The sequence below is a fragment of the Phoenix dactylifera genome, unplaced genomic scaffold (assembly GCF_009389715.1).
Source record: "Phoenix dactylifera cultivar Barhee BC4 unplaced genomic scaffold, palm_55x_up_171113_PBpolish2nd_filt_p 000857F, whole genome shotgun sequence".
Classification (NCBI taxonomy): domain Eukaryota; kingdom Viridiplantae; phylum Streptophyta; class Magnoliopsida; order Arecales; family Arecaceae; genus Phoenix; species Phoenix dactylifera.
This window is the reverse complement of record NW_024068220.1, coordinates 1-12,075: the sequence shown is the minus strand read 5'-3', so window position 1 is coordinate 12,075 and position 12,075 is coordinate 1. Positions and strand designations below refer to the sequence as shown.

General features: G+C 35.4%; 1 protein-coding gene and 1 non-coding gene across 2 annotated transcripts in view; one reads left to right on the top strand and one right to left on the bottom strand.

Annotated features, from left to right (window-relative positions):
• The window catches only part of LOC103720437 (NADPH--cytochrome P450 reductase-like), a 94,502-nt gene extending 82,772 nt beyond the window's left edge, over nt 1–11,730 (bottom strand). The window contains 5 exon segments of the mRNA XM_039120689.1: nt 7,638–7,730; nt 7,832–8,026; nt 8,603–8,672; nt 11,512–11,548; nt 11,667–11,730. Coding sequence (XP_038976617.1) covers nt 7,638–7,730; nt 7,832–7,893 — 155 coding nt within the window. The 5' untranslated portion in view covers nt 7,894–8,026; nt 8,603–8,672; nt 11,512–11,548; nt 11,667–11,730.
• Nucleotides 476–546, top strand: TRNAG-CCC. The gene has a single exon. It is a non-coding gene; the product is annotated as a tRNA-Gly (tRNA).
• Nucleotides 11,731–12,075: the final 345 nt, after the last annotated feature.

Genomic DNA, 12,075 nt, shown 5'->3' with positions numbered 1-12,075 from the left:
AGATAACTTGGCATATAATAATAGAATTCATGTGTTCTATATAATGATAGATTTCTTGCGTTTTTCGTTAGTAGTATGCGTTGAACTTAAAGCTGCTTGGAAGTGATTTCTAGCTATGTTGGGTGAAAAGAACATCAAAAAAACTCTTCATCAAAATAAAACGATATGTTGGTCTCCAACCGTGGATTCCCTACCACTGGGGCGAAGGGAGTAGTTGATCGGGGGAGAAAAAAAATATGTGGGTATTTTTATAATGTTTATGGTGCTTGATACTTAATATATTGAAAGAGTTTTAGACTTCTTTTTAATATATATACATATATATATATATATAATAAAAAAATATAAAATATATAAATAAATTTACTTTATTTTATAGACTTAAGGTTTTGGGGCAAAGGGTGATTTTGGCAAGTTGGGCAATATTTGTTTTATTATGGTTCTTAAAATTAGCCAACAACTGTGATGCCACAATGCGCATCTGGTGTAGTGGTATCATAGTACCCTCCCACGGTACTGACCGGGGTTCGATTCCCCGGATGCGCAATGATTTTTATATTTTTCGTTTTTATTGTTTACTCTACAAATAACAATAGACTTCAGCATGTCTTTTCTGTTAGAAACTTAGAATACTCAGAGTTGTTTGTTTGAAAATTTATGGATTAGGTATTATTTCAATATCTACGATGAAAACCAGTGTTCCTTGATCTCGCTTTTAGGTTTTACTGCATATTATAGTTAAATAAAGTTATTCATCAAATTCTTAGTTTGAGAATTTAGCGATTCAACTTGTTTGCTTGAAAAATTATCAATTTTAATACGTATAGATTACTTTTCTATTCCGAAAACAATGAGCAAAACATGATATAAATTATTAAACTCGAAGTAGAATTTAGAAGGAAAAGCAGTATTTTTTCCACTAGGGTGACATAGGGGCGGCAAACTAGTTGATCTTTTTTTTTTTTTTGGCCAATTCCTCAATTGTGACGAATGGAACGTATTTGATGTTTACAAAATTTCTGTCCATTTTCTTCCTTTGAAATTAGAAAGTGTTTGGTTAAAAAGTGCCTTAGATCTGCTTGAGCAAAACTTCAGCTACAACTTTGTTGCCATCCTTGTCTTTGTTGGATCATAAATTGATTTGAGAGACAAGCTTTTTTCTGAGATATTAAGGTTCATAAATATGCTGATTGGTAGGGGACTCAAAAAACCTTATTCTATATGTTAGTTGTAGATGAGCTGTATACATGAGCTGTACATAGCAACCCCTATGACACTGTTTGAAACATAGAATAAAGATCTTATTCTTCTCCCTCTATGTCTCTCTCTCCTTTCCTTCTACATCTCTCTCTCCTCTCTCTCTCTACACTTAACACTATGTCATGGCATTCGGGCTAAATATGCTTATCGTCGGAGGCTAATGCCTAGTATTTTGCTACCCAGAAAACCGCTTGAAGGTCTGATAAATATAAAAAAAACATAAGGAGAATGTTCTCGCCTTTAGTTGTAATTATGTTGTTTTTCATCCCAGTTTGTCTAAACTTCCCCTTTTTTCTTATGGTTGTTGCCAGGGAGGAAAGCGTGGAAAGAGTCCCCTGGACAATGAATACAAAACGGTGATCATCCTTCCTCAATACCCCTAAAAATTCCAACATCCGGTCCCGGAACATTTCATTCGCTCAATGGATTCCGATTGGAATTTTTTCTTTTTCCTTTTTGAGAGAGAGAGAGAGAGGAGAATTTTGATTAGATTTTAGTTTATAAGCCAGAACCTTTTTTTTATTGGAAAATGCCTATAATTTTCTTTTAAATTTTTGTGTTTTAGTCACAGTGAACCTGCTATAAAAAGTAAAAATCATTGGCTACTTATACATGCCAACATATACTGAATCACACTCGAATAATAGTTTGGGTCAAATCACATCAAGCGTGCATGACAATATAGCGTGGTAGTGAACTAAAATAAAGCTTTTTCGGAGATTTGGCAAAATGTTGGCACCTTGTTTAGGCGATTTAGCACCCGAAATTGCATGAGTTACATTGAAATCGGTCCTCAACTCATTACCAAGATCAACATTATATGTCAACTTGAGGATATCGAAACTATCACGTACTATTTTATTCTCTTAATAATGTGAATATTGACCTAATAATCAACAGCAATTTTGTCGTCGTCGCCAATTATGATCATTGCTCAGGTCAGGATACAAATCTGGAGCCCAAAACCTCCACCAAAAAGAGGTGTGACCTACTCAGTGAATGAATACATATCATATTTAGGGCTCGTTTGGTTCGCGAGAAACATTTTCTCTCTTAGAAATATGATTCCTGGAAAATAGATTCCTAAGAAGAGGATGCTTAGGAAAGTACTTTTAGCATGTTTGGTTAACCATAGGAAAGTGACAAATTTCCAAAGTGCTTATGTTTGGATGGCCATCCACTTTCGTGGAAAGTTATGTATAATTTCTATTATGCCTTTAATAAAAATTAGGTCTTTAATATCTCTTTAATGCTTCTTTAATGCTAAAAGAATTTTTTGAAAAAAATAAAAATTGAGTGATTCACGTCTCATGGGAAAGTAACTTTCCTATGTTTCTCATGGAAAAGACTTTTCCATGAAATGTGGAAATCATATTCCCATAGAAATACAACTTTTCCGTCTCTCTTCTTTGAAAACTCTAACCAAACAAGAGGTATTTCATTACTTTTCCGTTGACCACACTTTTCCCCCTTCTTTTCCTGCGAACCAAACGAGCCCTTAGTGAACCGCTGTTAAGAGGCATGGGCCAGGCTTTGTCTAGCAAAATCAGGATCATCCATCTTGGGTCAGCCTGAACATATACCGATCTTTACTCTATCTGGTGATTTAAAATATCAAATGCTAGAGCCGGATGCTAAAAATCCAATTTGATTGGTAACTTCACTTGATACAAAATATTATATTAGTAAAGTACTTTTAATTAATAAACAAGTATTTGAAGACTTAAACAGATTTAAGCAAAAAAAATTGATTGCTAATCCAACCGAGGTGAAATTTTAAGAGAATACAACGGGACTGGACTGCACCTCGTTGACATGACGACGAAGATTTATGTGATAATAAGCACGATCTCAATCATTGTTCTAATTCAAAACATCACTTTTGTTTTTGTTTTTTTCGGCCCACCAGCACTAAACTGATTCAATAATGTCGAAATATGTTGATCAAAATGTAACAAGAACACAGCCTATGCAGAACCAAGCTTGGTCACATTGTGATAACAAGCACAATGCTCCACAGTGCATGAAACTTCAGAAAGAAGTGAGTGTCAGAGTTCAACATCGCCAACATCGCTTTATCTGGATGATCTCATCGTAAAATTGATGGCATTATTCATAAATTGTTAAAGGCCGACACAGAAAGTTTTCCACATACCAACCTGATCACTCTTTCAACTACACAGAGTTACACTCTTTATTCCTTCTCCAACGAATACATAAAACACAGCAAAATCGTCGTCAGATGGTCAAAAGAATCAAGGAAAAAGATGACACGCACTTCCAGATGTGTGAAATTGGAAACTCATTCTGAGTTCCAAATTCCTGTATTAGGCAACCGAGTGCTACAGCTTTAAGCAATCCACTGGAACCCTTTCTTTTTTCAGGGGAAGCTCACCAGACATCGCGCAAGTACCTCCCTTCCATTTGCAGATTTTTCACCATGCTCTCAGCCTTGGAGCTATCCAGAGAACCCTGAAATCCAATTGCAAGGCAATTGCCAGTGATTTGGTACTTCAATGCATAATTAGAGGGGGGAAGTAGCATTGTTCTACCCAGTAGTTAAGGGCTTGTTTGCTATTCTTGTTGTTTTTGTGTTTCTATTTCTCTACAAATCAATGAAATATCATATGGAGATTGATGTTAGCATTTTTACAAAACTTTTGCTATTCCTTGCTTTTATTTACAAAACTTTTGAAAGTAACAAATCTTTGCTACCAAAAATTTTAAGGATTTTATGAACGATCTGTTTCTTGGGCTCTTGAAAACAAAAACAGGTTCATTAATATCATAAGAACTAGCAAAGCTGGTTCAAAGATGAAAACAAGCACATTCAGCAATTCAATTTTAGAGATTGTATTTTCATGAAAATTCGGAGTTCACGAAAATTCGGAGTTTAATCAAACTAAAGGGTTTGTACCAGAGCAAGATCAATTTTGCCTTTACCTTCTCTTGAACTATGGTGTGAAGAACTCGGTGGACATCTTTAGCCATGCCTTTAGCATCACCACAGACATATATGTAACCACCCTTGGAGATGATGTCCCAAATGTCCACAGCCTGAAAACAAGGAGGAGAAGATATTAATATCAAAAAAAGTTGCAAAATGTTCAATGTTTTTTTGGGATAAAGCATCATGAATAACCAGCATAAGGAAGTATCATTGTTATTCAACCTTTTCAGCCATCTTGTGCTGCACATATTCTTTGGCTGGACCTTGACGAGAGAAGGCAACAATCAACTCAGACAGTGCTCCTGCTTTTACAAAATTGTTCAACTCATCCTCGTAAATGAAGTCCTGCATGCCATCATTCAAATTAAATCCAGCTGAAATCTGCAAGGGTATTTCCAAAAGCGACACAAAGGAAATACCAATTGTACATCAAGATAGATTTATTATTACAAATTTACCATTTCACGATTCCTGCATCCAAAGAAGAGAATAGCAGGGCCAAGTTCAGCTCCAGATTCTTTCAATGCCAACCTTTCCTGGAGATATCAAAGTGGAGGTAGCTCACACTGTAAGGCCTTTATCTTAACCCAAGACAATATTTATGATAGCATCAGTTATGAAACAAACCTGCAGGAAGCCCCTAAAGGGTGCCAAACCTGTGCCAGGACCAATCATGATAATTGGTACAGAGGTATCTGCAGGCAATTTAAAATTTGATTGTCTCACAAAAATAGGAGCCCAGCTACATTCTTGGCTGTCTTCTAATGGAACTGAATTCTGTAAAAATACAAAATCTCAGCTAAGACAAAGTGATCATCAAATAATGGACCCACAATAGTAACTATTCCATTTTCAAAGTAAAATTGAATTAACCTTGGTCTAATCTTTTCTGTTTGTGTTTGAGAGAGAGAGAGAGAGAGAGAGAGAAAGAGAAGATAATGGACCAAAAATAAAATGATAAGTAATCACAGTCGAATACATAAGAATCATATCACATAAGACCGAAATGATAAAGCCAAAATTAGTGCAGGCAACATAATAGATTTAGAATAAGTAGCCACAAGTTGGGTGAGGACCTTAACTTGCCATAACATGCACTCTTATGACAATTCTAACCTGGAGTTTCATATGGAGAATTTGCATGTCATGTTTTCAATAGGCATAGGATAGGAAGATTTAATTTGATGACATATAGGCAGACATTTTTTTTTAAATTTGAATTATAGTTTAATCAAAATTGGTAAGTTGGACTGGCAAGAAAAGTGTGCCACAACTAGAAAGAACCATAACCATTCAAGCCTTGTCTCAGCTATTTGGTGAATCCTCATTCACCAAGAATTCTCATTTGCAGTTAGATCAGGCGTTACTTCCTTCCATATTGTTCACACAATTAAGTACCTCGCAAACAGATGGGAGGGGGAAAATGGCAAATGTTTTTCATATTATTTCCCTTTTCTTTTGACTGAAGAATACAATTTTAAAAAGTTTTTTTCTTTTTAAAAACATGGGGAAGTAGTGTTTTTCAAAATCATGAATCACTAAATTCAACCATGACCAAATGAGACAGCAACCAATGTTATTCTAGCATGTTTATTGTGCTCAGCTAGCAGATGGAAGAAGCCATCACAAGCAGCAGAGAAACCAGCAATCAATTGATATACCAACCAAAGGCTGTGAGAACAAAGAAGTTAGATGCATCGCGATGAAATTTAGAATTATGCAATTAGAGATGGAGAGCAGCATCATAGGTCAAAGAATGCTAGATGCTAAGGATACACCTAAAATATCCAGCACTAGCTTTCAAGTCTGCAAATATATTTTAAATACTCCAGCTATACCAATGCTACCTAAATTACTCTCAAAATCTGAAAACATATATAATCCTATGTTAAATAGTCAATACCTTCATCCAGGTTGAACAAACTCCTTTGTGAATCCTTCCTGTTGGTGTTGGTCCATGCACTAACGCACATGTGACATGAATTCTAGAAGGTACCATCCTGCGTAGGATAATGAAAAATTTAGTATCAACATGAAAAAAAATAATAAATAAAAGAGAACATATGAAACATGACATGGCACTCACCTTGGAGAAGATGATATAGAGTAATATCGAGGTTGCAAGCGAGGAGCTATAGCTGCAAAGAAAACACCTAGAGGAGGCTTAGCTGTAGGAAATTCTGCCATAACTTCAAGAAGGCTCCTCTGACTTGCAACTACCCATTGAGAATATTCATCCTGAAACCAAAAGTTACATGTCAACCAGATTGACAATAATAGTGCAGCATTTCATTTCCTGTCAAATAATACCAACCTTTCCTGCAGGAGAAGCTAGATATCTTAATCGTTCAGCTTCACTTGGATTAGAAGCATAAGCAGCTAGAGCAGATAAAGCAGCCTGAAGATTCATTATAAATACACAATTAAAAAAAATCAATTGAAGAATTCTGAAGTAAAAATATTGAAACTGTAAGCTATACAGAATATAAAAGACCTTTTTTGGTGAATTTAGAAGGTCTGCATATCGAGCAAGCGCTGTTCTCAAAGTGCATGGAGATGGGAAAGGAGGCGCTAGAGAGCTGCTACTTAATGGTGTGCCATCCTCTTTGTCTGCATGTATGGAGAAGAATGTATCTGATGAATAGCCTAAGAGCCTTTCAGCCTCCTCCACAATCTCAACACAATTCTCTGAAAAAACACCAACGTGGTCTCCGGTTTCATACCTGACATTTCACATATGATATATTCTCCAAGGTGAGCAACCACTTATGATAAATTCTGAATACTGTAAATAGTTTCAGCAGCATTCAAATAAGGTATCGGTTCTGAAGCATTATATTGTAACACGAAGCTTTCAATTGATACAACTCAATATCGTCAAGTTAAAAGAATGAATATTTTACTTTGCAGAAACTCTGTCAGGAGAAATTCTGCTTTATAAAACAATAAGATGATTATTCAAAATTTTCGTCAAGAACAGCATAACAAAATATTAAGCAGTAATTAATTGATAGGCCCCAATAAGATGAGATGACTAATTTTAATACTTGACATTCAGAAAATAGGATTCTAGACTATGAAGTTACACATCAAATTTCTGGTTCGACAGAAATCATTTATGCACATCAAACAAAAGATAACATGCTAAAACAGTTTTTACTTGTTTAGACAGAAAGAAGCTCATATATGAGAAAACATAAACGCCTAAAGAAGAATCAAGGAAAAACAAAAAGCACCATGAAGCAATTCCAAAAAGCAAAATGAATTACCACCCATCCCTTATGCACATTATGACCAAAACTTGATGATGGCAATGCACATCAGAATCATTTTTATAATAATGAGAAGTTGCACTATAAGAAGCAGACTAAACGAGGAAGAAATTGCCTCAGTTGCATGTGTGCGAAGCAAATACGAGGAAACTTACGCAAGTCCAGTTCCAGAAATGTCAAACTCAAGATGAATGCAGGAACGATCCGAAGATGGTGTATGTAGCTCCCGCCGCACAGCCACATTAGCTCTTCAAAGTTGAAAATTAGCACTTGTTAGGTTCTAAACTACACAGACAGCAGGTCCTGTATAATAGAAAATCTTGGCAAAATATTGACATTTCTCCAGTACCTGCAAGGATGTTGAAGGTCATGAACAGCATGGCCGTTGGCAAGACTCCAGTTCCTCTCCATATGTAATGCACCTGTGCTGTCAAGAAACACAACCCGGTATTCTGGTATGGCAGCAGTGTAATGGCTAGATGCCCCTGGTGCATCATCTTCATCTCGAAGCAGTTGATCCAACTCTGGCCACACCAGCTCCTTCCTGAAATCAATCATAAAGTAGATTTAGTCAAGTATACAATTTATGATTATATTAGGAGGCAAGGGCTGTTTTAAATGGGCAGTATAAAGCCCTACAATTGGGTTTTTTTAGACTATTGCTAATATAGGCCCCATTTGGGATCACTGTCCCATTTCCAATTTTCAGGTTTTCTTTTCAAAAACACAGAAACCAAGAGAGAAATGACGTTTGGTTTTCACTTTTGTTGAAAACCAAAACCATCCATGATCACCACAACCACCTGTGTCACCACTGCCACCACCAGTCACACGGCCCCCACTAACATCACTGCTGCTTGCCATCGCTGGCCACCGGCTATAGACTGCCACTGCCACTTCCACCACCAATTACCAACTGCCACCATGGCACACCACCACCAGCCATAAATACCACCTCTGTGGCCGGCCACCACCACCACCTCCGCCAAATACAGCCTAAGTGACTACCAAACAAGTTTTGGGTTCTGGTTTTCAAATAAAGAAAACTAAAACCTGTCTCAATTTCTATGAAAACGGAAAATTGAAAGTGATGTCAGATGTATCCATAATGTTTTCATACCATGCAGTAAAGTCATCCTCAATGCATTGATCATCATCTCCAAGGCCCACTGGAACTAGGCGCTTCGCACCTGCAATAAAAAACAAAATTAATTTCAGTAACAAGTGAAACAAAGGGGAATAAGACACATGCAAGAAGACCTTTAATGACCATCATCTAGCAATCAGATTTTAAAACATTATTTTGGTTTTGGTCCTCTAGGTAGAGTTATGGTTTTGGTAGTTTCGATGCTTGCAATAGTTTCACTCCGAATTTCAATATTTTGCTCAAAAAGTCAGGAAAAATTCAAAAGTTAGAAAAAGTTAAGAAAAAAATTGCAAGTTATCACGTTATTTAATTGTTATTTAGGATCATAGTTTGGGTTTCTGTTTTAGGGATTTGTGCATTAGATATATAATACTTATTGCTAACTTTTATAATCATCATACACATTCTCTAAATTTCACAATTTTCCTACATTTTCTTTTTTTGTTTATAGTTTCCATATTTGCTCTAATTTTTTGCATTTAACTAATTTTCTAAGAATATTTTATTTTATTTTATTTTAATAACTCATCTCAGCAAGAAAAAGCCATTTAAGCATATTTCAATATCTGCCAGCAAGAAAAGGATCCATCAAAATAAAAAAAAACCATTTTATATCACTATTTCATTTTAATATAACAATTTATTCTAAAAGAAGGAAAAATTCATTTAAATTGAAAACAAAGCATAGGAATATATAATACTTTTTAATTAGTAAAGATAGACAATAAGATTGCATCTTCCTCATTATAATAGCAAGTCCTAGTCAAAATAATTTAAATGAGATCGTTAGAGACTTAGTTGAATGTGATATTGAACAGTTAAGTACTAGAAAAATATTAGAAAATATTGAACATATATACCTATGAAATTAAAAATAACAAAAATATCAGTATCGATCGGTTTTGGCCAATATTGCCAAAACCAGCCAAAACTAACTGAACTAAAAATTTGGGTCAGTTCTGGACTGGTCTCAGCTCAAACTTCAAACCTCATTTTACAGAAGAGTCCCTAACTCCCAAGTTACTGAGGTAACAGTTTCAAATAATGAAGTTGATTGCTCCAACCAATACAACCATTAATGCATAGTCTTTTGCATTTGGGCAACTGCAACTTGTTTCATTTTTCGTTCTTCCACAAAAAAAGAAAAGCACCCAATCAAAAGAATGACAAACTACTAATAAGCAAACAAAAATGATAGACTGATTAGTAATTGTTTCCTGCAAAACTTTGATCGGATTCATAAGTGTCTAGTTAACTACATGCTATAAAAGGGATATTTTCTATAAGCAAACCTTGGAAAACATATTTAACTTTAAATTGGAAGGTAAGAAGGGGGAGAGCAGGACAATTTGCTATGAGAAAATTTCAGATGTGCAGAAATATTAACAACATATGCCACGACTAACTTAAAGTGAGAGATAATATTCATGGAAGATGGCAACATGCTTCAGTGACTCAATGGAGGAAGAGCTCCTGGAAGGGAACAGTACTAAATCTTCGAATGACCGCACCTAGGGTTTCTGTTTTGGTGCCTCAATCAAAGTGAATGCAATTTTAGAAACTTCAGATTCAAATGTTCTTTAGTTTTATTGAAGTTTTTTCCCCCAAAATGTTTGATAATTGTAAGAGATGATATTTGCTGCCCTTCACAAATAGTACCATAGGACACTCAGTCCATAGGATTAACTAAAGCACTGTACAACATTCACCAGAAATCCAAAACCAGATTTGCTAGATCCCAGAGCACATATGATTTAAGCCCACAAGCTGTGACAATCTAAACCCAAAAAATTTTCTTCTTAACATGTCAAGACCCCTTAAAACTCATGAATCATATAAATGTAAAAGAGGTGTCCACCATTCATGCATTAAAGTTTCAATTGACCTCATGTTTGTCATAAAAGACTGTTCAAAAAGGATAGTTTTATCACTTTTTTATCAGATTTCAACATCGAATTGAATAATCAGTACCAGTTATCCACTGATGTTGAAATGATTTTATGCATCTTGACACACGGACAACATCAGAGAGCCCGGTAGAAGAAATCCTATGAACTATATGTTTATAAAAAAATTAAAAATCATCCTCTTAGGATGTCTGGAACACTAGTTGGCCGGTAAATTAGTGACAATATCAGAACCTCGTATGGTTGTGTGGGGCTAGGATGGGGTGAGAGCAAATGCCATGAAATGCTAAAATTGACTGCCAAGAACAGTTAGTAGGCAGATATACAGATATTGATAATGTTTATATCAGAAATAAGATTTGTTTTTCTTGGTGGGAAGAAATAGGTTACTGCATCTGAGGGTCAGTATTGTAGCAAAACATGATTATATACAACTATGTAAAAAATTAATACTGACATTATGTTCTTTTTCCTAATTGAGTTATAGTTGTTTGGTTAATATTAACATAATAACAAGTTTATTTAAATGAAAGATTTGTCAGGATTATTGAAGCTACAACCTCTTTTGATAGATATTTATTCAGCATCCTGTTTGGATTGAGAAATATAAAGAGGATAGAAAAGCAAATGAGGAGAGAAATCAAATTTCTGTCGTTTGGTTAGAAAAATAAGCCAATAAGTGGAGGGAAAAGAAAGGGAACATGGAGAAGTTATGTCTCCAAAATCACAATTTTTTCTGTCCAAAAGCAGAGATATTCAAAGAGAAAAGAAACCAAATGCTGACAAGAAGTTTTTTGTTATTCATCCGTAAGGAGCTCTAGGGTACCAGCTTTCTTAAAACGTGTAGGTTCACGAGAACTTACTATATCAGGTTGCTTAACATCGTACTGGGGGCACAGACAAGACAACAGTCGACAACACCCAAGTCAAACAGAACATGATGAAAGAACAAAAGGCTAAATGCTAAGTACGTACCTTGTTCAGCAAGATTCTCATCCACTGCTTTGGCGACCTATATTTTTCCAAAAAAAACACATTTAACATATATTGAGTATCAGCAGAAATATGTTCCTCATCACAATTACCAGGAATCATAAATAAATACATTCATAAATAAATTATATTCCAACCTTATTAAAATGTTCATACTGTCTGTTCCCCAGACCAAACACTGCATACTGAAGATTCTGAAGCCAAACTCCCTCTCCTTCCCTAAAACCAAACAGCCAGACAATGCCTTCAGTACGCCATTGCAAAAGACAACATAGTATAAGACACGGTTTTACTAAAGGCTATTAAAATCTTCTCTAACCTCGGTAAACCATTTGTAGAACCTAGCAGCATTATCCGTTGGTTCACCATCTCCATAACTGAGATTTCCAAACAAAATTGGTAAATAAAAAAATAATTATAGGGGAAACTGGAAAGAAAGAACAACATACAAATGACAACTCACGTTGCCAAGAAGAACAACGCCAACGTCTCTTTCTTGATCTTCTCCTCGTATTCATCATCATCAGCTGCGTAATCATCCTATGA